The sequence below is a fragment of the Malaclemys terrapin genome, chromosome 1 (assembly GCF_027887155.1).
Source record: "Malaclemys terrapin pileata isolate rMalTer1 chromosome 1, rMalTer1.hap1, whole genome shotgun sequence".
Lineage (NCBI taxonomy): Eukaryota > Metazoa > Chordata > Testudines > Emydidae > Malaclemys > Malaclemys terrapin.
The window spans coordinates 162608159-162633621 of NC_071505.1; the positions used below are offsets into that span (position 1 = coordinate 162608159).

At 42.5% G+C, this 25463-nt stretch overlaps 2 protein-coding genes across 3 annotated transcripts in view; one reads left to right on the forward strand and one right to left on the reverse strand.

Moving 5' to 3' along the window:
* The window catches only part of LOC128846672 (OX-2 membrane glycoprotein-like), a 154795-nt gene that overhangs the window by 125690 nt on the left and 3642 nt on the right, over positions 1-25463 (forward strand). The window lies entirely within an intron of this gene.
* On the reverse strand, positions 424-23898 carry BTLA (B and T lymphocyte associated). 2 transcript variants are annotated; one of them, XM_054045908.1, is made up of 6 exons: positions 23743-23898; positions 10849-11169; positions 9539-9574; positions 6773-6916; positions 5608-5654; positions 424-3426 (listed from the first exon to the last, which is right to left on the reverse strand). In XM_054045908.1, the coding sequence occupies exons 1-6, from the start codon at positions 23828-23830 to the stop codon at positions 3085-3087; spliced, it is 978 nt and encodes a 325-aa protein (XP_053901883.1). In that variant the 5' UTR covers positions 23831-23898; the 3' UTR covers positions 424-3084. The 2 variants fall into 2 exon arrangements, with proteins under 2 accessions (XP_053901883.1, XP_053901877.1); XM_054045902.1 differs by having other exon boundaries at positions 6773-6928.

Sequence of the window (25463 nt, forward strand, 5' to 3'; positions counted from 1 at the left end):
GGAGCCCTGGGAGCTGTAGTTCCTTGGTTAGCTCCCTGCCTATAGATCCAGCCCTGGAGCAGGGAAAGAACTACATTTCCCAGCATTCCCTCAGCCGCAATTAACAGGAAAGGGAGGGGGAAGGAGCGTAGAACTGAAACCTCATGCTGCAGCTTGCTGTGAATGGTAGGGTCAGAGCCAGCTCTAGGTTTTTTGCTGCGCCCCCACCTCAGCCCTGGGTTCCCCCCGCACCCGTGTTGCTCCAGCCCTGGACTCTCCCCTGCCCACACCCCCTGCTGCCCCAGCTCTGGCCCCCACCTGCACTCCCCTGCTGCCCCAGCCCTGGGCTCTCCCCCCACCCGCATCTCCTGCCACCCCAGCCCTGGGCTCTTCTCCCCCCCCCCGCACCCGCACCCCCTGCCACCCCAGCTCTGGCCCCACGCGCACCTCCTGCTGCCCCAGCCCTGGGCTCGTCCCCCAAAGAAAGAATTGGGTGGACTAAATGGACATTGCACCTCTCTATCTGAAGCCTAGCAAGGCAGGTACGTGGATCCCACTAGAATTTAAAATGAAAAGTAAGGGAGGGGAGGCTCTGCTAGAGGACCTGGGTAGCTCTAGTTACAGTACCAGGCATGTAGGAGGATTTACACTTCTGAGCCATGGAAGCAGAAATTGACTTTTCTTTTCCAGATTCAGAAAGGGAATCCAGCCCTGCCTTCCAGATTTGAACATCCTCAAAATTCAGCAGTGCTCAAGCTCAGTTTGGGCAGCTGTTACTTCATTTCTCCCAAATCAAATATACTGATCCACTGTAACTTGCTGTAGAAAAAGTAGACTAAATTGAGCAAGAAATGCTTCCCAGTGGTTATTAGGACTGGAATTGCTATTTTCATCAGCCATTGCTTTATTATTATTAATATTATTAAGTTTTAGTTTTATTTGTTTAAAAGGAAGACAGTGATATCGCATTGGCAAATTCCCCATAGAAACAAAGAATGGTACAAAAGAATAATAAAGGCACCAACTTTTCCTCATTTATGTAGGACAGTCTTATAATATGCATCCAGATCACACAAGCTGAAAATTGTTCCACTTTACTGCAGTTCTGTAACCATATGGGAACCAATCCTGTCTGTGTTCTGTGCACATCCAAAATTCCTGCTGAATGACCCGCCCTGGGAGCGAGTTACCAGTGACCCTGGGCTGGGGCGGCAGGAGGGTGTGGGAGGCGGGGGAGGACAGCCAAAATTTTTTTTGCTGGGGGCAGCAAAAAACCTAGAGCCGGCCCTGCAATCAGAATCCCAGGAAAGCCAATTATGAATACTTTAAGGGAATAATTTGTGAACAACCTGTACGCTGAAATTTGACCACATAAACTGTTCATCAAATAGTTATGGAAAAGTGAATAAATAAAAAAACCAGCCTGTTCACAAATGAAATATTTATAGGAAATAAATAAACGGACACTTAGGGTATGTCTGCACAGCAAGAAAAACCTAGGGCTGGCCCATGCCAGCCTACTCAGGCTGTGCAGCTGTTTCGTTACTATGGAGACCTCTTTGGCTGGAGTCCAGACTCTAGGACCCTGCAAGGTGGGAGGGTCCCAGAGCTTGGGCTCCAGCATGAACCCGGAAGTCTGCAGAGCAATGAAACAGCCCCATAGCCTGAGTTGGCTGGCATGAGCCAGCCAGAGGTTTTTCTTTGCTGTGTAGATAAACCCTTAGACCTTTTTCCTGTTTGTTTATCTCCTCAGCAGCACAATACATCTTGGCCTTGTATAATATCTTTCATGCAGTTGTATCCCAGGCTCTCTACATAAACAAACAGTACAGTTAAACGTGAAATCAGAGGTGGAGGGAAATCAGTTGGTATAAACCAGGGAGACAATATGTTTCAGATAAGATTTTGAAAGGGGAGGGAGATGTCAGGATCTATGAAGGGTGAAGGCTCTTTTTGCCAACTGTTTTGAGATGATATGATGGGATGTGGAGAAGGCCATGAGAAGAGTGTGATTGGGAGGAACAAAGTGTCAGAGAAGTAGGTCAGAGTAAGTCCATATAAAGTTTTTAAAAATTAGGGCAATTTCTAGCTGGATCCTGAACTAAATAGGAAGCTAGTAGAGTTGTTTGAGAATCAGGTGATGCGGTGGCCGTTCATTTTACTTGTAAGAAGGTGAACAGCAGCATTCAGCAAACTGCTGGTGTTTGGCTTCCCCAGTCATGGCTCTCCACAGAAAAGTAAATTCCATGTTCACCTACAGTCTATGCTTCCATATGAACAGGCTGAGCCATCCATTCATCTGTAATGTGTCTTATCAACATGACATCTGTTTATCTGTAAATGCATAAATTAATGTATGCATCTATTACCCCTGTTTGTGTATCTTGCAGTTTATCAATACATTCCTCCTCTTTGTTGCCTCTTTAACTTCACATAGTTAGTTTCTTGTCTGTCATTTCAAACATGATCTCTTTCTTTTAGATTTTTTTTTCATACTGTCTAGATAACCCCATCTACGCGGATGGGGATAAGCTGCTGGTTGAGAGTGATAAATTAGTAGTAGAAAACAAAAACAAAAAACCATTAGCTTTGCTTTTTAGTTAGTAGCAGGTTGATATGTTCCTCATAGTCAAGAACACCTCCCAGTCTTATGCTTAAATATGTTCTTCAAGCAAAATTCATATCGTCAAAAGTTTTCTTCAACAAACATAATTCATAATTTCCCCCAGTGGACCTAATCTAGTTCATTGTCCTTTAAATTTGTTTTCTTTTCCAATGCTCCTAACCTTTATTATTCAGTTTTTATTGATCCTGTCCAAACTCTGACTTTGTTCTGGACAGTGCTTTGATCAGAGCAGGGGGTTCCTGGAATATGAAAGCTTCAAATGAATCCACGTGGAAGATAACAAACATGTGATTGCTAATATCCAAGCATGAACATGGGCTTCACTTAAGTGTGAATTCCAGCACATATCCTAAGAATCATCATGCTTTTATTGATGAGAGTTCCTCTTTGTTTAGAAGAAAGTCTACGTAAAGCTTGAATCACTGCAGGACATGTAACGTTACGGTGCTGGCCAAGTTAAAGAGATGTCATTGCCAGGGCTATTTCTTCACACAAACAGTGGCATATTCTGTAAATTCAATTTCCACATCCTGCTCTTTTCTCGGGAGCTTATCTAGAATACTAGAATGGTTTAGTGAAGCATAAACAAGGACATCTTCGCTCTCAGATGAGGGCTGGTAGGAATCAACAGCAGCACTGTCACAGGCGTTGCCAGTTGCTGCCCTGCTACCATTCCAGTGAGGGACATGATTATCATAAATTGTGCTGTCATCCAATGGCTGCTGCAGGCTAGCCATGGAGCAATAGTAAAGTGTAGATCCTTCATTGGGGGCATGCGTGGTCCTATCGGTGTGATATGGAGCACATGTAGATCTGCTGACCTGCAAGAGAACAGAATGGTGTTCAGTTCTGTGTGGAACTGTGTATTAGATATGTGTCGGCTGCGCAAAGCACACATGTGAGACTAACAGAGATGCGGCATAAGGTTTCATTCAGCTGGGCTCTACCGCTACAAAATTGCCTTAAAAATGATGGATAAATGTTGGAGCAAAGGTGGACATCCAGGTTCCCTGGAATATACTTTAGGGTAATGCACCAAATTATGGGATAAAGTTAGAAATCATTGCATCTTTAGCCTTTCTCTACCTTTACTTCCCTTCCCAAACTCTCTGTCTCCTTTCTCTTCCCCCCCTTACCCTCTCTCCATGTGATATGAGTTTCAGAGTAAAATTGAACATCATGTTGCAAGAGCTCTCCTAACTCACTCATTCTGTGCCTCTCACTTCCATGGCTCTCCCTGCCCATCAGTCATCCAGTCTCAGAATGCAAGACTCTCTCTATTTGTCCCCATCCTTCCGTCTCCTAATCTGTCATTCCTTCTTTCATCCCTTGTCCAGCATCTGTCTGCTTACAAGTTCATTCATATATTTTTTCCTAAAGAAACCCTCCTTTGGACCCCACTTGCCTATTCACCTAAATTCTATCTCCCTCCTTGAGTGGAACATCTGTTCCTGCTATCTCAATCTTCTCTCCTATGCCGTTGAATCCTGTGTAGTCTGGTTTATGGCCTTTCAACTCCTCTGGAACATTCCGTGCAAGTGTCCATGTGACCTCATGCTGGCCACATTTAAGTACCATTTTTCTTCACTCATCTTTCCCACTGTTTTTTTTTTGACACTTCTCCTCCATGGGCTTCAATTTTCTCCTTCTTCTCCACAATCTTTCTGTTTTTTCACCAGTAACTTCTCCCTTTCTCCCCTCTCCTTTTGTCTCAAGGTTTTGTCCTTTGTCCCCTCCACTTATCCCTCCGTACTCTCACTAGGTAAGCTCATCCAGTCCCACAGTTTCAGCTACCATCACTAGGTAGGTGATTCCCAAAACTCTTGCCTTCTTCCCCTCATTGCAATCTCACATTTACGCCATGTCTGGGCTGTCCCACTGACAAATCAAGCTCACAGTGGCAAAATTGAAACTCCCCTTCTTTCCTCTTCAGCCCTCTCCCTTCTTTTCTCCATCACCTTTGACAACTGTGCCATCCTCTACATCAGCCTCGCAACATCACTGAATGTGACTCCTGTCTTTCCTTTTTTTCTTCATGTCTCTCCTTTCTCCAAATCTATCAGTTCCTCTTATACATTTCTGAAATCCACTCTTCCCTCTCATTCCTTCCCACTTTGTCTTCCCTCACCTTGTTTACTGCAATCTACTCCACATTGGCTGCCTACTGTCATTTCTAGTCCCCCAACAGTCTGCAAAAAATGCTGCTGCTAACACTATCTTCCTTTGCTTGCTACTCTGATCGGATTACTGGCCTCTGGCTTCTTGGTGCGTTGAGATCATTGCTTATCATACTGATGAATATGGTTTCATTGTTTCCTTGTACTCACTTGTCTGTACCCATTTATTGTCTCTTGTCTTATACTTAGACTGTAAGATCTTTTGGGAAGGGCCTGTCTTTTTTTGTTGTTGTTGTTCTTTGTACAATGCCTAGCACAATGGAGTCCAGGTCCACGACCAGGGTTCCTAACTGCTATGGTAATACATATAGCCACATTTTTTTTATTTTTCTTTCACTTTCCATGTCAAGTTCAAACTTCTTGTCCTCACCTTCACGGCATTACCCAGCTCCAACCTTACCAGGATCTCTGCTTTTATGCTTTTCCATTTCCCTTTCCACTGCCTGTGTTCTTTCCAGGCTCCTGTCCTAAAAACCCCATCTGTATCCTCTTTGCATCTGCTTCCGCAATTCCCATATATTTGGAATGTCATCCCTCTGTCCCTTCAAAACCCTACTCAAAGTAGATCTCTTCCACTAGTCTTTATACAGCTGCGACCCAACAACTATAGAACATGGACTAGCAAAACAAAACTACTTCACTTGAACTTTGCACCTTCAGCCTATGTGGTGTTACATGACTGAGGCGTATTCTGTCTTTTATTTAGACTGTTTGCTCCTTGAGTTAGAGACTGTCTTCCTATATGTTTGTACAATACTAAGCACGCTGTCAGCACTCAATAATACAGGATATGACAAGGCTTGGTAGCACAGAGCTCAAACATACCGTGTTCATTTCCTTCTGTGAGGTTACTGGGGTTGTCTTGGGTTTCACTGGGGAGGAAAAAAAAAGAAAATGGTGTATCAATAAAACAACTGTGAGAATTGTCTTTCTGCTAGTAGAAAAAGGTTATGGACATCAGTAAAATACCCCTTTCCTTACTGGATACACCTCAAAACATGAAAATCCAGTTAGAGTATGCCCAGGTTGGATTCAGGAAGATCTATTTTGACAAAGGGTAATAAACATATTCTACAGTTTACTAGGAAACATGACTGTCCCTCCATAGCCCCAGAAATGTAAAAAGATATCTTCCTAGTATATGGGGGGTGGGGGAAGAAGGGAGATTCTCCTAGATTAACTGAAGGGGAGGCAGTTCTAGTCATAAACAAGAACATACTAGCCAGAGGCATCAGGCATGGAAAACACTCGATAAACTCGAGCCATGTAGTAGGCAATTACAGAACCTTTCATTGGAAAGTCTCAAAGCATTTTTCAAATATTAACCAACGAACCCTCAGAAAGCCACTGAGAAATAGGTAAGGGAAATGACCCATCACTTCCCACCACTGAAGTGACAATGTAGTGGAACTGTGGGTTCCATTTCTGAGGTGGAAGATAGCATTTTTGTAACAGCCCATGACACTACATCTTAGGAAGGGAAGAAGAATATTGTATCTAATTGAAAATACAAAGGGAAATTAGGGAAGCAGAATGTAATTAGTTGGAGTGTGATCAGGACTGCAAGGTTAACTCTCCCACCCTTATGAACTGTAGCAAGGGATCTGTAATGACCATAAGTGGTCAAGACACTTGTTTAATGTCTTATCTGTAAAATGGGGATGGGGAGAGACAAAGAGCAAATCACAGCATTTCAAACTACTAAAGAAGTGTAGTTTGAGGTTTGGGTGGGTTCTTATTTTATACAAACCTATTGCACTGTCCCTAGATGAGAGTAGGCCGTGTGACAAATAAAGCTGCCAAAGAATCATCATCATAACCAGGTGGGCCTTGGCCATGTTCTAGCTCATCTGTCAGTTGGGGATGATTATTCTCAGACATTTTAACAGTACTTAGAGAAGAGACATTTTAAATAGTGGAAACCAGAGAAAACCAAATGACTCTGCCCACAGCAGCAAAAGGAAGAACAGAAGGTGGTATAAGAGCTCACCTTGGTGCCACTGCAGACAACACAACAGGCATAAGCAGATAAGGATGAGGAGACACAATGCCCCCAGAGATGGTAGGGCATAAATAATCCACTTCTTATTGTTGTTGCTAGGTCCTTGAGGAGCTTCTGTGACATTAGTGGCACCTGCAAATTCCTCTAAGATTTATTAGTACATGATATAGGATGTTGGCTGGATTATTCCAAGCCATCTGATTAGTTCATAAATTCAATGTACCAATTCGTTTAATCTGCTAACCGCACATTTTTTAGAGTAACTTGAATTAGGCTAGTTAACCAAGCATTTTAAAATATTCATTAGGAATATATTTAGTGAACTGTGAGGGGTGAAAGGCTATCTGAAATTCTTAGGGGGACTGGGGTTAGGGGCTGCTCAAAACTTCCTTTTTCTGCTCCAGATTCTCGCCTCCTCTTCTCTTTTTCGTTTCCTGTACTTTTTGCAGCATAGAAAAAAACTAACTTGGGAGGTTCCATTTTATTTTTTTCTCAACTAAACTCAAAGCCCAAGACTTTCAGAAATGGATGCTAAAGACAGGCTCCTGAGTCCAGACTTTGGCACTAGCCTAATTTTCAGAAGTGGTAAGCACCCCGCAGCTCCCACTGAAGTCTATGCAGGGGCGGCTCCAGGCACCAGCGCACCAAGCGCGTGCCCTGGGCGGCAAGCCATGGGGGAGCGGCCTGCCAGTCACCATGAGGGCGGCAGTCAGGCTGCCTTCGGCGGCATGCCTGCGGGAGGTCCGCGGGTCCCGCAGTTTTGGCGGCAATTCGGCAATTCGAAGGCGCGGGACCGGCAGACCTCCTGCAGGCATGCCGCCGAAGGCTGCCTCACTGCCGTGCTTGGGGCAGCAAAATACATAGAGCCGCCCCTGAGTCTATGAGAGCTGCTGGGTGCTCAGCACTTCTGGAAATCAGGCCATATATTTAGGTGCCTAACTATGGACTCAGGAGCTTTGGGTTCCCTTTAAGGGATGGCAGGAGGAAAAGCTTAGAAAGGAGAAGGGCTGGCAGAGGAGCCAGATTGGTGGGGAACTATGAGATTTTTGTCCTTTTGCTGCCTGTAATATTTCAAGAGAACAGTATGTTAAATGAGGGTGACAAAGATAGTTAAGATCATTTCCCCCATATCTATTTTAAAACCCATGTAATGTATAGGGTGCACAGATCCCTTTTTGTTGACAAGGGCGCAGCTGTGCATCGTTGGTTTATATAGTATTGGTGTGACACTCCTGAATAGGCCAGGCAGACTAAACAGATTATGGCTTTGGGTAATCTCTTTAAGATGTTGTTTATGTTCTGTTGACCCTTGAACCCGAACTGATCTTGGAAGGTTTATGCTTGTGTTTAAACTATAATCTATATGTTAGAAACTAACATGCTTATAAATGCGGATATTAAAGCTGTAATGTAAGTAGGGAAGAACAAAATGTATAAATAGTCGAAATAGGCTTTGCAACAAGTTTAATACCTAACAGAGACTAGTAGTTAGCATAAGGCTTAAATATTTAGCATAAGTATTTAACCTACAATGATAATTTTTAGCAATATGTATCTTGTGATAAACAAGTAAACTGCAAAGGAATAGATTACACTTAAAATAATAGCATTTTAGGGGTTTTATAGTACACCTTTACCCCGATATAATGCGACCCGATATAACACGAATTCTGATATAGCGGTAAAGCAGTGTTCCAGGGGGGGCGGGGCTGCACACTCCGGTGGATCAAAGCAAGTTCAATATAACGCGGTAAGATTTTTTGGCTCCCGAGGACAGCGTTCTATCGAGGTAGAGATGTATATGTAACCATGCAGCAAAACTAAGTTTACCCATTGAAACTATTGTGAAATACATTGACCGCAAATTGGCCATGCAAGCAGCCTGAACTCTGACATTGGCCCCCTGGAATGCTATACAACAGTGGCTCTCAAACTTTTTTACTGGTGACCCCTTTCACATAGCAAGCCTTTACCCCTGCTATACAAGGACAGGGCACTGAGACTTAATCAAATATGGTCCCATACATGTGTGGGTGTAATGGAAATTAATTACATTACAATTAATGTATAAAAAATGTACACTCAGCCCTTAGTTGAAATGTCACTCCCACTTACAGTGCTTCTCCATGTACTATTCATTCCATCTTCACTCATGATGCTCTCCATAAGGTTGTAAATATACACATTATAGGGAATTGTTTTTCTATCCTCATCTGACTTTTCTATGACTGTAATTATACTTCCTTGCATTTGGGTACTAAATAAAGTCTTCATGTCTCTATATATGTGACTCACCAATCTTATTTCCTGTAACAAATATTTAAGTAGTCACCTGAGTAAAAGAACCTGTTATTAGTGACTTGTGCATTTTGCACTGTAAATTAATCAAAGACTACAATTCTGATACAGTGTGACTCCTGGAACAGCATGAGTGACATGTGTAGCATGTATTACGCAGTATGAGAGAAATGTGTGTGAACTGAACAATCTGTTACACTATGATGGAGTGTCTAATTAGCTTTGTCTCGCTTATGCTGATACATTCATGCATTAGGGTGGGCAGCAGCAAGGGATTCTGGCATAGGTGATGGCTGTTTAGGTCCAAGTGAAGCATTCAAGCTATGGTGTGAGCAACAGTGATTTAGTGAGGTTAAACAGTATTTCAGTATGTGCAAAAATATATGACCCTCCCCAGACACAGTCATATAAATATTAGATAGTTCCCCTATTTTATGAGAGAAGATCAGAACTTACTTGATGGTGGATTTGTGGGGGCATTTGTAGTCACTTCTGAAAAAGAAAAGCAGGACAAGAATTGAAACTGATCTGAGAACTTGGTAAACTTTATGTTCCGGTTATGTTTTCCATACTCAAAGAGCAATCTTATAGTGAAGTCTCCATGACTTCTACTTTCGATTAAGGGAAACAACAAAACAAGAAAGAAGGCAGTTGGTGGGAGGGCACAGCACTTGTCTCCTAAGGCTGCTTGAGTAGTACACACACATTTTATTCAAAGACTTTGACATTTTAAAAAATCAGCCAAGTGAATAATTTGCAAATAGCTATTATGTCACTTTTTCAAAATACATTTGTGAATACTTTTTTTGCTCATCACTTTCTATTAGAGTTTAGCTCACACTAAGAGACATGTGTGAGCTGGACACAGGCTAAACCACCTTGCAAGGTTCAGCAATAAATGCTGTGAGGGATTTTCTCTAGCCCTGCACCCTATGTAAATTGCTGCAGCAGTGAACAGGGGCCATAAAAGCTCCTTAACATACTGGGAGAGAATTCTCCTGGTGCAGGCACTGTGTAAGACAGCCTTACAGCTGGACTAGGCCAGGAGTGTGCCAGAGCCATATTGAGCAGTTCCTGGTTGCAGAGCTGCTTATAAGCAGCCCAGGTAGGGCTGCCATGAATTAGAGCAGACCTCTGAGTTGTTCTGGGAACCACACCAAGCCCATATCCCAAGGGCATCATATCCCTCTTGCTGCTGGGACTGTACTGTATTCTTTGCCTCCAACAGGCATAGCACGAAGTCATACACTCCTTTTGTACTCTCTGTAAGACAACTGTTGCTTTCAGCATGATTTTCTCGTAAGCCATTTCATTCCTTGTACTTTGTTGACCTTGTCCAATAACATGCACCTTTTCGCATCTTGACTGATTTGTGCAGCTTGTGACCAGACTGTACCTTTCCTGACTTTCCTTGGCTTTGACTGACTTATATTTCTTATTACTAGATTGGCCTTTCATGGGTCATCCTAAATTCCAAGAGTTTTAGAATCCCCCATGACTGTATTTTTCTTTTCCTGATGCTCTTGAGTCTTTCCTGATTTCTTCCTAATGACCGTTAAGAGAGCCAGAAAGAGGGAAGACAGACATTAACAGGAGCAGAATGGGAGAGGTAAGAATGTTTAGGAGGCCGGTTGGATTACTACTGTGCCACTGAATAGTGTGTGTGTTTGTAGAAACAGGCTTCCAGATAGAATGTGTTTTTAACCGTTGGAATCAGTTCTGATAAAGAGAAACTCCTTCAAAACTAGTTATCCTCTAATGCTTACCTTGAACACGAACTACTACTGCATGGCTCTGACTGTTTAAACTTCCCACAGTAGCTTGGCAACGATAGAATCCACTGTTGTTCTGATGAACAGGTACAAAGTTCAGAACAAACACTTTCTCTTGTTTCCAGGCTGTGTGCATGTTTGACTCATCTTTCAGAAGTAAGCAGCCCTTCTCCTCTATCTTGCACCAGTTCATGGCCGGCTTTTCTGTGCAGTACTCCACTGGACACTCTATACTGAGGAAGTCCCCAGGTTTTCCCTGGTATTGTTTACCTCTTGTAACATGAAGTTCAACAGTACAGTTTACAGTCACATCTCCTGGAAGAGAAGAAAAACCCGAAAGATTATAATTGTTTCATAGTGTCTCTTCCCCTTATAGCTCTATTCATAGTCTCTTCCGACTGTCATTGCCCATTCTCTGCCTTGTCTACTTTTATGAGATCTCCTCATTATTTCTGTATGGGTCACTGAAAGAAGATAAAGCATAGATTATGGGTTCTTTCATCTCAAGGGACACAAAACTGGCTCTTGCAGAAGATTGGTAACGTGATGCAACTTTTGTCTATTGGTTCATGTCTAGCCCAGCTGTGACATTATAGTAGGTCAAGAATTCTCTGTAAAAATTATTTTTGATGGAAAATGCAGTTTCTGCAAAATTGGGGCAGAGTTAAGGTTATGCTGGTTGCGCTACTAGTGAGCTGTGCCTCTCTGGTTGGAGAAATAAAAGTTATGTACTATTAGATGCCTTAACTCTTCATTTCCTTGTTTTTGTGGTTTTCTATTTTGTGTGTTATGTATAGAGCCCCCTTAGCTCTCACACAACTTAGAGGTTTTGTGCATTAATAGAAAAATAGAGAGGGGGAAAGTATCCTAAATCTGGCCTCATTTCTCCCCCAACATTGTTCCCCGCTCCTAAATCCAAATGAGGGAGGGGACATCTGATCAATTTGACTCCAGGACAGGGCACAGAAGTAAACAGACAGGTCAGTAACTGTCGCCTCCAAGGTGGTGTGGTATAGCCTTTGGAAAACTGCCAAAGTAGTTAGCAGCCGCATTGTGTGCACACGAACAATAAACTGGACTAACTCACTTCACAGCAAAGTTTAGTTCACTTTGAAAGAGGAATCCAGAGTTTGTGATAAGTGCAGAGTCAGTGCTCACAATAAATTGTGTTGTGTTTACTCAAGTGTGGTCAAAGCAGATAAACTCAAAAAGCTGTGGATTTAACCTTCCCCTCTCTCCCAGTAGACAAGCCTTTACAGATGATGTATGAATGAGTCTAAACTATGGTAACTTGCTGAGCATACCATCTGGAAGAATGTGAACGTGGTGTCAGTTTAGATTCCCTTAAACCACTTCCTCCCACTGTTGTGTAATTTGTCCCTCGCATATTACTTCTGAATTTGGAATCCTATTTGTCAGGAAGAAAGGACATAATTATGTATGTTGGGTTTGGGGGGAGGGTTTCCCCCTATTTTTCCTCTCAGATTTTTTTGCTACTGTGGGATTTACTTGAGGTGCTGGTGGTTTCATTAGTAGTGACACCGTGCTGCCAGTGTGTTGTTTTTATTTTTATATACCATCTTTGCCTCAAATAGCTTACAATCTAATAATAGTGGTGTCCAGTTATTGTAAACTGTGTTTTCAGATTACTTTTTTTAAGGCGCACAGAGGACTTTGAGAGCAGGTGGCTTGAAATAAAATAAATTATGAATGTTCTAAACCTACGAAATATGAATCTGTTGTTTTTAATATTCTCCTGCAATCACATGTATAACTGTAAGCATACATGCAGTACTAGTCCCATTGAACTCAATAGGGCTAAATATATGCTTTAAGTTAAGCACATGTGAAAGTTAAGCACATGTGAAAGGAGCCTAAATCAGAAAGTGGGATCATCATCTTTGCCTGTAGCTCAAATCCTTCCATTTCTGAGGAAAGGAAAATACAAATAGACTGTTAGTGTGCAGGGCAGAACAGCTGCACGGCTGAATAGTCTAAAAATGGAAACAAAGATCTAGAATTAGAAAGCAGAAGTTTCAACCAGAACAACAATTAAAATGTCTATAATAATCTTCCGGAAATACAGTACCTGCAATGATCACAACTTGCTAGCCGTCCTTTCAATGCTATCACTGTGTGTGACAGATGCCTATATCAGAATGTTAAATTTGATCTATAGTTTTTTGTAGTAAGCCTGTCTGATACTGCATATACTTGATGACTCTTCCCTAAATACATTAAATGTGTTATCCTTCATCAAAATAGCTGTCCATGGTCAGTAACACAAACCAACTCTGCTCCTGCCATTTTCTTTTCAAACTCTATTTTTCTAAGGCTTGGTCTACACTAACCCCCCAAATCGAACTAAGGTACGCAACTTCAGCTACGTGAATAACGTAGCTGAAGTTCGAAGTACCTTAGTTCGATCTTACCTCGGTCCACACGCGGCAGGCAGGCTCCCCCGTCGACTCCGTGGTACTCCTCTCGCCGAGCTGGAGTACCGCAGTCGACAGCGAGCACTTCCGGGTTCGACTTATCGCGTCCAGACAAGACGCGATAAGTTGAACCCAGAAGTTCGATTGCCAGCCGCCGAACTAGCGGCTGGGTATAGATGTACCCTAAGAGGCCTACACAGTCTAGTCCTTCCTTCCTTTGACACAGCTTTAAAACAAACCTTTAGTAACCTGCACTACTTTGGCATCAATATCCAAAGCAACATTGTTATATTATTTCTGTAGCTTCTTCTTTCCCCTTTCACACCAGCATTATCTTCCCTGTCTTGTCATAAATTAGATCCTGATCCTACAGTGAGCTTCGCAGGGATGCAAGGGGTCTGCCACCACAGACTTTTATGGTGGTGTAAAATAAAAACATCACCATTCACTATTAGTTGAGGAAGAATCACTCAATTAACATTTCATAAACACTCCCTAAGGGATGATGAATGTAGCCGAGGGGACTCTCTTGTAAGCGGGAACTAAAGAACAACATAGATTAATTCATGTAAATGTTGGTAAAACCACATTCCTTTTCAATCACGTCTTTAGCTAAAAAGCAGACATCACCCAAATAATCATCTTGGAACGGACAAGATACCCTGATGCTGTGGAAGGACCTCCCTGGATTGTGACAAAGAGGTGCAGAAGAGCCTAGCTGGGCTCAGACCCTTAAAGAGGCTGCTGAGCTATCCTCCTGCAGGGCCGGATTAATGCAGGGGCTTTAGGGGCTGCCACCCAGAGCCTCAGGCTAAGGGGGGCCCTGCAGGCCGGATGCGGCCCTCTGCTTCTTTTCATCCGGCCTGTAGCAAGTCTCACACCACGGGCCGGATACCAGTCCCCAAGCCTCAGTGCCATCCCCCTGGGCTGGAGCTGCAAGCGCTGGCTTGCCGATGTGCCCCTGTGGCTCCTAGGCGAGGGGCATTCAGGGAATCTCTGTGTGCTGCCCCCGCCCCCAGCACTGGCTCCACAGCTCCCATTGGCTGGATACCCTGGCCAATGGGAGCTGCGGGGGCAGTGCCTGCGGGCACAGGCAGCGTGCACCATGCAGAGCTGCCTGGCCCCTCTGCCTAGGAGCCGGACATGCCAGCCACCTCAGGGAGCAGAGCAGCACGGAGCCAAGGCAGGCAGGGATCCAGGGACCCTGTTGCACCGCCAACCAGGAGCCATCAGTGCACCCCGTTGTGCACCTCTACCCCAGCCTGGAGCCCCCTCCTGCACCCAAACTCCCTCCCAGACCCCACACCCCCACCTGCACCCCCACCCCGTCCCATCTCAGGCCCCACCCCAGAGCCCACCCCCTCCCCAGCTGGAGCTGCACCCCCTCCTGCACACCAATCCCCTGCTCCAGCCCTGAGCCCACTCCAAACCTCCAGGGGCCCCATACAATCTAATAGCCCCAGGCCCACAGGAGAGTTAATTTGGCTCTGTCCTCCTGAACACGGTTTGCCAAGCAAAAGCCAGGAAAGAGACAGAAGCAGTCTGTTGGAGGCAAGTTGGCACTGAAACATGGATAAACTTGCACTTCTGCTGCTTGTGCCATACCTGCTCTGAGATTGAGGACTTCAGTTTTCCAGACCAAATGTAACCAGCCTACATAGATGATCACAGAGGGAAATTCCCCTCCTGTAAACTCCCTGCAGTGCTACCAGTTAAGACAGAAGAAGCCATTCCATGCTTAATATGAATATTTCACTTGCTTTGAACTTTACAAAAATTTCCATTTGCATTGAGAGTGCTCATACTTTGTCTCATCCAAAAGGTGATTTTTTTTTTTCAAGAGAGAGTTTGAATAAAATGTTTTCATCTGCTTCTCAGCCAGGAGAATGTGATTCATGTTTTCCCCTCTTTTAAAAAGAAAGTGTGGTGTCTACAAAACATCTTTATCTTAACATTTGAACAATAACAAGTGCTGGGACAGCAGAAAGCCCTCTTCCTTCTGGAACAAACTTTTTGCCTTGTCTGAAGAAATAGGACTCTGTAGGCACAAAGTGATGAACATGGGCAGTATCCTTTTCTTTCCTATCTGATTTCAGTGTTCACAGAAGTGAGATGCTCTCCTTGGCTGCAATGCAAGTACTGCTATTTGCTCATTCAGCGTCACTTGTAGGAAACCACAACAATCAGGCTTGCTGCAGTGATGAGAGTGCTGGGGAGGCAAAACTGACTCCCCAAAGGCCAGAAGGATTGCTCTCCCACAGCCACTTCCTTCAGCCCATAGCTGTGAGGCGTAGTAATAACATGATACCTGGCTCTCATAGTGCTTTTCATCAGCAGATCTCAAAACACTTGACTAAGGAGGTCATTATCATTATCCCCATTTCACGGATGGGGAAACTGAGGCACGGGAAAAGGGAAGTAACTTGCCCAAGGTCACCCAGCTGCTGCTAATAGTGATCTGCAAAAAGAAAATGGGCTGGTACACTTTTTTGTTTCTTTGCTGCATAATGACGTGTGTGTGTGTGTGTGTACCCTAAAAAAAACAAAAAAGCCACTTCTGCTTGGTTTTTTATGTTAAAGATTCAATTCCTGCCTAGGCTGAAAGATGCTATTGAAGAGTGGAAAGCTAGTGCAATGGTAACATGATGAGAATCAGATGAGTGAAACCTGAGGTATTGCAGTGGAAAACAATTTTGGACAGACTATTCAAAACTCCTCCAGTTTTGGGTTTTGGTTAATACCTATTTAACTGCAATAACTAAACACTTGGGATAAAGGAAGTCTTTGCTCAAATCCAGCATACTCTCTCCTTCAGTTAAATGGTTGGAGCCCACAATGAATATGCTTTGAGACCTCTCAATGGCCCTTCAACAAAGCCAATGGAAAATCAGACCTGACATTCCAGGTTTTTCTAAGTGGAAAAACGAGCAGTTAAAAAAAAAACAAAAAACAACATAAAAATATTTCAGGCCTGCCTTATATGTAATTAAAGGACACAAGGCCAATTTTTGAAAAAAAATTTGCGGGTTCTCTTTAAAAAGCAGTAGTGGGCCTCTGACTCAGGGAAGAAGTGTTCTAAGGTAAGCCTTAGGGTTTTGCTTTGTTTTGGTTTAAGTGCCTAAATAAAACACAGCATCCTAGGAAGTGGGAGATGTTTTTTCTTTATTTACCAGAGTATTCATTAGCAAGGGGAAACTCTGGACTCTAGTGCAGTAATACAGAGTTTATATGTGCTCGTACAAGCTTTACTGGGGGTGAATAATGCTCACCTTCCTTTTTCTGTAAGAATATCTCTTGAACATTTCTGCCTGTTTCCTGTGCTGTGGTTTATTAACAGTTAACAATAGTGGTGTAACTAACCAACTCCAGAAATGATATTGTAGATGTGTGAGTGCATGGTATTTCAAGAGTCGTTGGCTGAGGCCTTGAAAAAGCTGGCCTGTTTACGTCAGATGTAGTGGAATTTGTGTCTTGAAAAGCTAAACAGGGGTGGCCATGCACGATCAGTACTTGGATGTCAGACTTCAAAGAGGACAAAGGAATCTATAAAATATGCATTGCTTGTGTATCAAACTAGTCCTTGTAGTCCTCTAATAACTTATACTGCAAAAGGAAGAGATTCTTTTAGATCATTTGATTGCTCTAATGTTTTGGATGCAGAGAGCCAAACTTTAATTTCTGGCTAGACTGGATTCTTCATAAATAAGGATATGTTTTTTTCTGTTTTCTGAGATAAATATCTCCACTCACATTAACGCACATGCCATAACCTCACTGAGAGGAAAATCCTCCTTCGAATGATTTATACCTTAAAGGCTTTTTTTCCAGGACTGTCAAACGATTAAAAAAATTAATCGCAATTAATCGCACTCTTAAACAATAATAGAGTACCATTTATTTAAATATTTTTGGATGTTTCCTACATTTTCAAATATATTGATTTCAATTACAACACAGAATACAAAGTGTACAGTGCTCACTTTATATTTATTCTTAGTACAAATATTTTCACAGTAAAAAACTAAAGAAATAGTATTTTTCAATTAATCTAATACAAGTACTGTAGTGCAATCTCTTTATCATGAAAGCTGAATTTACAAATGTAGAATTATGTACAAAAAAACCTGCATTCAAAACTAAAACAATGTAAAACTTTACAGACTACAAGACCACGCAGTCCTACTTCAGCCAATCACTCAGACAAACAAGTTTGGTTACAATTTGCAGGAGATAATGTTGCCTGCTTCTTGTTTACAATGTCTCCTGAAAGTCAGAACAGGAGTTTGCATGGCACTGTTGTAGCCGGCGTCACAAGATATTTACATGCCAGATGCGCTAAAGCAGGGATCGGCAACCTTTGGCCCGCGGCCCGCCAGGGTAAGCACCATGGCAGGCCGGGCCGGTTTGTTTACCTGCCGCATCCGCAGGTTTGGCCAATCACGGCTCCCACTGGCCGTGGTTTGCCACTCCAGGCCAATGGGGGTGGCAGGAAGTGGCAGCCAGCACATCCCTCGGCCCGTGCCGCTTCCCGCAGCTCCCATTGGCCTGGAGCGGCAAACTGCAGCCAGTGGGAGCCACGATCAGCCAAACCCGCAGATGCGGCAGGTAAACAAACCAGCCCAGTCTGCCAGGGGGCTTACTCTAGGGTGACCAGACAGCAAGTGTGAAAAATCGGGACAGAGGGTGCAGGGGTAATAGGAGCCTATATAAGAAAAGGCCCCTAAATATCGGGACTGTCCCTATTAAATCAGGACATCTGGTCACCTTAGCTTACCCTGGTGGGCCGCGTGCCAAAGGTTGCCAATCCCTGCGCTAAAGATTCATATATCCCTTCATGCTTCAACCATCATTCCAGAGGACATGCATCCATGCTGATGATGGGTTTTGGCAATAACAATCCAAAGCAGAGTGGACCGACATATGTTCATTTTCATCATCTGAGTCAGATGCCACCGACAGGTTGCAATTCTTTTTTTTTGGTGTTCGGGTTCTGTAGTTTCCTCATCGGAGTGTTGCTCTTTTAAGACTTCTGAAAGCATGCTCCACCCTCATCCCTCTCAGGTTTTGAAAGGCACTTCAGATTCTTAAACCTTGGGTTGAGTGCTGTAGCTATTTTTAGAAATCTCATATTGGTACCTTCTCTGCATTTTGTCAAATCTGCAGTGGAAGTGTTCTTAAAACGAAGAACATGTGCTGGGTCCTCATCCGAGACTGCTATAACATGAAATATATGGCAGAAATGTCGGTAAAACAGAACAGGAGACATACAATTCTCCCCCAAGTTCAGTCACAAATTTAATTAACACACTATTTTTTTAACGAGCATCATCAGCATGGAAGCATGTCCTCTGGAATGGTGGCCGAAGCATGAAGGGGCATACGAATGTTTAGCATATCTGGCACATAAATACCTTGCAACGCCAGCTACAAAAATGCCATGCGAACGCCTGTTCTCACTTTCAGCTGACATTGTAAACAAGAAAAAGGCAGCAGTATCTCCTGTAAATGTAAACAAACTTGTTTGTCTTAGCGATTGGCTGAACAAAAAGTAGGACTGAGTGGACTTGTAGGCTCTAAAGTTTTACATTGTTTTGTTTTTGAGTGCAGTTATGTAACAAAAAAAAAATCTACATTTGTAAATTACACTTTCACAATAAAGAGATTGCACTACAGTACTTGTATGAGGTGAATTGAAAAATACTACTGTATTTCTTTTATCATTTTTACAGTGCAAATATTTGTAATCAAAAATAATATAAAGTGAGCACTGTACACTCTGTATTCTGTGTTGTAATAAAAATCAATATATTTGAAAATGTAGAAAAACATCCAAAAATATTTAATACATTTCAATTGGTATTCTATTGTTTAACAGTGCGATTAATCACGATTAATTTTTTTAATCATGATAAATTGTTTTGAGCTAATTGCATGAGTTAACTTGCGAGTAATCGACAGCCCTACTTTTTTATTTTGTTTTGTTGTTTGTTTGTTTACATTAAAAATTCAAGTCTTGTTTTCCCTTGTTTTGTCCTGGAAAACATTAAGGAGAACTGGAGAACTGTGTGTTTATGATTAATCATGCAGGTTTAATCTGATTAATTGAGATTCGCAACACTTAACTAACTCAACCCATGGGTAGAAACGCTGTGTTAAAAATTGACCATCCTGATCTTTCAATTAACAGCTGGTGCTAGTTTACGTCTGAGTTATGTAAGAATCCATCATCAAAAACAGTGAAGCCAAGACCCTGTGCTCTTGTAAAAATCACTCCCTTTAAGAACTGCAACTGGCCAGGATCTTGCTTTTACCTTTTATCTAAAGAAAAGAGCAACACTAGCAGCCCCTAGTTCCATTCTGGGGTGCTGACTAGGTGGGAAGAGCAATTCCTCCTGAGTCTTCCAGCATGTAAGTGGTCTCCCATCTCAGTACTAATTAGACTTGATGCTGCTTAGTTTCTAAGAACAGACTGTGTGGTGGTTGGTGGCCAGTTCTGTACATGAGGTCAGTCTAGAGAATCCAAGTAACAGAGGAGTAGCCGTATTAGTCTGAATCTGTGAAAAGCAACGGAGGGTCCTGTGGCATCTTTAAGATTAACAGAAGTATGGGAGCATAAGCTTTCGTGGGTGAATGCCCACTTCATCAGACGCAAGGGTCTTGCGTCTGATGAAGTGGGCATTCACCCACAAAAGCTTATGCTTCCATACTTCTGTTAGTCTTAAATGTGCCACAGGACCCTCTGTTGCTTTCTAGAGAATCCAGTGATCCCTTCTGGTCTTAAATTCTACCACATGATTGATATTTCTAAGGCAGAACAAAAGCAAGAACATTTTTGTTTGTTTAGCAAACTTTCTGAGACACGTTTAGTCATCATAAAGAAACAACAAAGGGCACAAACCCCCTTTGCAAGATCACATCAGGTGATGTTACATTTTGGAAAACCAGTTTGCCAACTCTCTAGCTGAATATTTGTGGTCTTGATATGTAAAACTCTTTATATTCTAAGCCCTGGTCTACACTACAAACTTGTGTCCATATAACTATATTGTTCATAGAGGTGGAAAATCCACACTCCTGAGCAATGCAGTTATACCGACCGAACTCCTAGTATAGACAGCATTATGTCAACGGGAGGGCTTCTCTTGTTGATATACCTACCAGCTCTCAGGGAGATGGAGTACCTGCGCTGATGGGATAAGCTCTCCCGTCAGCATAGGTAGCATCTTCTTTAACCACTACAGCGGCACGGCTGCACTGCTGTAAGTGTCGACAGAGGTACAAGTGTCAGCAAGAGGCACTCTAGAAAGACTCAGGCCATGTCTACACTACAAAATTATGTCAACCTAACTTGCATCATACAGCTCTCTCTATATATATATAAGCACAATATTTATATTCCAATTGATTTATTTTATAAGTATATGGTCAAAATGAGAAAGTAAGCAATTTCTCAGTACTAGTGTGCTGTGACACTTTTGTATTTTTTTATGTCTGATTTTGTAATCAAGTAGTTTGAAGTGAGGTGTAACTTGGGGTACGTGAGACAAATCAGACTCCTGAAAGGGGCACAGTAGTTAGAAAAGTTGAGAGCCACTGGTTTAAAGAATATAGGGTGGCAGTGAGATCTGCTAATTAGTTATGCTAATCTGCTAATTTAAAAAGAGAGAGAGATTGGGTGGGCAAATCTGCTTCTGCTCCCATCTGCAATACACGGAAAGGGGACCAAAGAGAGGAGTATTGCAGAAGGCACTCTTCTAGTTGATTTCCTTGACATTTGGAGTGGACTAATGGATAAAACACATGAGTGCACACATTAATGTTCCCACAGCAGAACTATCTCAGTCATGTTGCACAAATGTAGTGTTTTATATAGCTAAATATCTATGATAATATTTTTTAAAAAGTCACAAAATATTCCACATATGTAAGATGGCTGAATTAATATTGTTATTGGATGCTTAATTTTTGCCTTTTTTCACTTAATTTTATCAGAGCTACCTTAATGCTTCATCAATGTACTTCTTTATCTACAAAGAGAAAATTTCCTGTGAATAATTATAGCAATTACAGTTTGAAATTCACCTTCCCACTGAGATGCCTGATAGATAGTTGTTGCTGTTTTCTGGCTGGTGAAAGTTCTCTGCAAGGCCGTGTCAACCGTGAAAACAAATCACTTTGGCTGCAGGTTGATAATAAGTTGTTGTTGTTTTTTAACAGAAGTTTAGAATTTGCAGAGTAATGTGCAAAAACCATGAGTCCCTCATTTTTTCCATCCAATCTTCTCCTTTCCCTGATGTTAAGACAATATTTTTGGCAGGACTCTGTTTCAGGGAGACTTTTATAGTATTCTCCATGCAGACTGCCTCAGCAGCTGCTGATGTGCCCATCAGGCTGGGTGGGGAAAAAATACACTTTCATGTCACAGAGTTAGTGAGGTTTTATTAGGCTAAAAATAATAGAGGCGTACTGAGCACGTTCAGAGATTTTCCACTCATTTGACATTTTGTGCCTGTGAGGTAATACTACTTTTTCCAAATTTAAGAAAGCATACACTTCTTACTGATGACTCCTTACATCAAGTGTCAATGGTGAGCTGTCTCTGTGGAGGCAAAAAGGGTCCGTTTTTGTCCGTGTTAGGGGAGGGGAAACATTTTCAGTCCTATGTCAAAAATGGCTGAAGCAATTTGGCTTAAACTCTTCAGGCAAATGCACCTTTAGGCGAAGAACAAGCAAAAGAAATTCATGGCCAAAACGTAAATGTGTCAGAAAGTTATGAACGTGTGAAATCATGGGGCAATAATGGAGATTGCTTTTGCAAATTTCAGCACTGTGCAATATTTCTGATGCCGTTCTGTTATTTGTTTGCGGTAGCATGCATGATGTGCAAGGCACTTTCTAAGTATATAAGAAGGGCTGGCCCCTGCTCTGAGGAGTTCACAAAGGACAGACAGGTAGCATTAGATGTAGGTCAGGGAAGGGGAACAAAACCAGGGATTTTCTTCATGCACACAAGATTCATTATAGTGCACGTAGCAGAAATAGATTTTTGACAAGACTTAAATGTGGAGAGGTAGGGGACTGGCTGATGAATTTGGAGAGGCTGACCCATGCACATGGGTCATGTGGAATAAGGCAGAGAAGTGATTATCTGAGACACTGGCCACTGCCAGACAGTTGGCAATGGCAGAGTGACGCTAAGTTCAACAAGGAAGCTTAAGAAGGGAAGAGTAGACTTCCACAGAGACCTGAGGGAGATGGTCAGTAGTTGTAGAAGCTCACAAAACCTTTGAGATAGATAATTGTTAGTTTAAAATGGGTAAAACAAAGTACTGAGAGATTAAGTGACTTGCCCAAAGTCAGGTCACACACTGAGTCAGTGGTAGAGAAGATCACATCGCTAACCAGGCAGGGCACGTCCTTTACCCCACACCTCTGACTTTCCCATGATCTGTGGCTAAACTGCTAATGACATGCACTTTAACTTAATTGTTGTCTCATGCTATTAATAGGAGTTTTACAAGTAATATTACGAGTCTGTACTGTGCAGTAAATTATAGCAGTGGTGGAAATACAACTTTAAGGTTAACATAGCATAACTTTTCAAAATCAGTTTAATGCTTACAGCATATTATGTGCACTGTTTCACACTATTTTGGACAAATGGAATGGACTGGAATAATCAAGACTGAATTAAAAGTGGCAAACACATGAGAGGCAATAAGCAGTTGTAATGGATGTGCTTATCTTTGTCATCCTTGACTCTAATTTTTTTTTAACCATGAACATAAAGTATAAATGTAAAGGGCTGTTCTTCTTTGTGAGACAGCCCAGAACCTCTCTTTCCATAATCACCATGGGCTAAAGTCTCTGTTGTAATGCCACTGACTTCAGAAAAATTATCATAGATGAATTAGGCACAATGTCTTCATAAATACAGGGACCAACTGTCCCTTATACTGGTATAAATCAGGAGAACCACTATTAAAGTCAACAGTTTCACTGCAGAAAGTGAGAGGAAAATTAGACCCCTGGATTTTTTTAGGACATGTGACTGAGGTAATTGGTAATTACTAGGTCTGGACATGCAAGCACTCTGCCGGCACTCTGGGGTCAAACCACACCTGGTAGAACCTAGGACTTTAAAAAGGTGCTTGGGTTCTACCCTTGCACAGCTGGCAGAGGCTTTGGTCAGGAACTGGAGAGAGCCCAGTCCCAATTAGCTGACTTTCAGTCTAGACAGTAACATAGAGGCCTAGTTTTAATATCCATAATCCACGTGCTCATTATTTTACCTTATTAGATTTATGTCTATCTTATTCCACCATCATCCAGCATACCATAGTTTCACAATCTGAATTTCTCCTCACCCAGACTACACTGAAAATCACTTGGGTACATCGTTTTCTATGAAGGCTAGTAACTTAAGTCACATTAGATTGATAAAAAATCTTACCATAAACCTGACAGACATCCAGAGATAGCACCACAAGAAGGATGTGCAGTACAATTCTATTCGCCTGCATGCCTGGAGAAGCCGTCATTTCATCGGCATGGTGGAGATGGGAGAGATTCCTCTGAGGTTAAAGAAGTGCACTTTGTATAGACACCTATACCTCTCTGTGATTGCCCATGGTGTCTCTGAACTGATTCTCTTGACTGAAGAGTTTAGACAGGGAAGGAGATTTGGGGGTGGGGAAAAGGGCGGGGAAGATTTCTGTAACATACTATGCAAAAATCTGACAGGTTACGTGGTGTTCTTTTATGTGGTTGTATCAGCATCCACCGCTTGCTTACTTTCAAAATCTCTGAATTGCAAAACTTCTCGTTTTCCCCTGAGTGCTTTTTCAGTGCAGTAAGTGGAACTACAGAATTAAAACTATAAGAAGAAAATCCTCGGTTAGTGCAACATTAAGACTGAGATTTTAATCTTACAAACAGTAAATTCAAAGCGAACACCTGCACAGTAGTGTTTCTTCCCCCACACTTTTTCCAACCCTTTTGGATCGCTTCTTTATTCCATTTTATTTTCATAGTACATTTTAAAAAAAACCTACATTAAAGGAACATTAAGGTGGTTCTTTGAGTAGTGTCCCTATGGGTGCTCAACTGTAGGTATGCTTGCATCGGAGGCACTAGAACATGGCTGTGTGCCCATCACATTTAAAAGTGAGAAAGACAGTGCGGGGGCAGGGAATTGGGGAGAAGGAGCGGGGGATGAAGGGGAGGACAGGGCCACAGCTCAGGTTCCGGTGCCCCCCCCACACACACACACACTTTTAGGGAGCTTCCGCCACTTCTAGCTTGTGCCCTTGCACTACTGAACTGAGAACTTTGTAGCAGTGGCCTTTAGGCCACACATGCGCTATGCCTCCTTGGGCCATGCCATGAGGCTAGCCAGCATGCACGGGCAAGGCCCCCTGCCCCTTAATTCCTTCTCTACCACAGAGTCATTGACAAGAACTCTGAAGTAGAGGGGAGGAGGGTGGGTTGTGGAGCGCTCGTAGGGACACACATCTTGAAGAACTATTGTTACTGCAAAAGGTGAGTAACTTCTTGCAAAGTCAAGCATTCAGTTTAGGAAATGACAGAATTAAGGTTGCCTGTGCAACTTCAGTTTGGCTCCCTTGTACATATGCATAATGATACAGTCTATAATCACATGAGCACATGCTACCATTTTCCCCTGCTCTCACTTCCAACAGCCAGAGGCCCCCAGAACACAGAAACATCAGTTATATACATCAGCCCCTGAGATGGAATGTATTCACTTGTTCTGTGAAGATGAAATAGGCATTGTCCAGTCACACGTCGGAGCTGTGAAGGGATGGAGCATGAACATAAGAGTCACAAACGTTAACATCCAAGGTCCATCTAGTCCAATAACTTGTCTCTGACAGTGGCTAGAACCAGAAGATTCAGAGAAAGGTGTAAGACCCCTGCAGTATCAGATATGAGATAATCTGTCTGCCCCACATAAGCTCATCCTGGTCTCTAATAATTAGAGATTACTTTAGACCCTGAGGCATGGGGTTTAAAATCCCTTCCAAACATTCATTGACATTTAATTATAACAACTCCACAGATTCTTAATATCCATATAAATATTCAATCTCATTTTAACTCTTGCTCAATTCTTGGCCACAATGACTTCCTGTAGCAAGGAGTTCCACCATT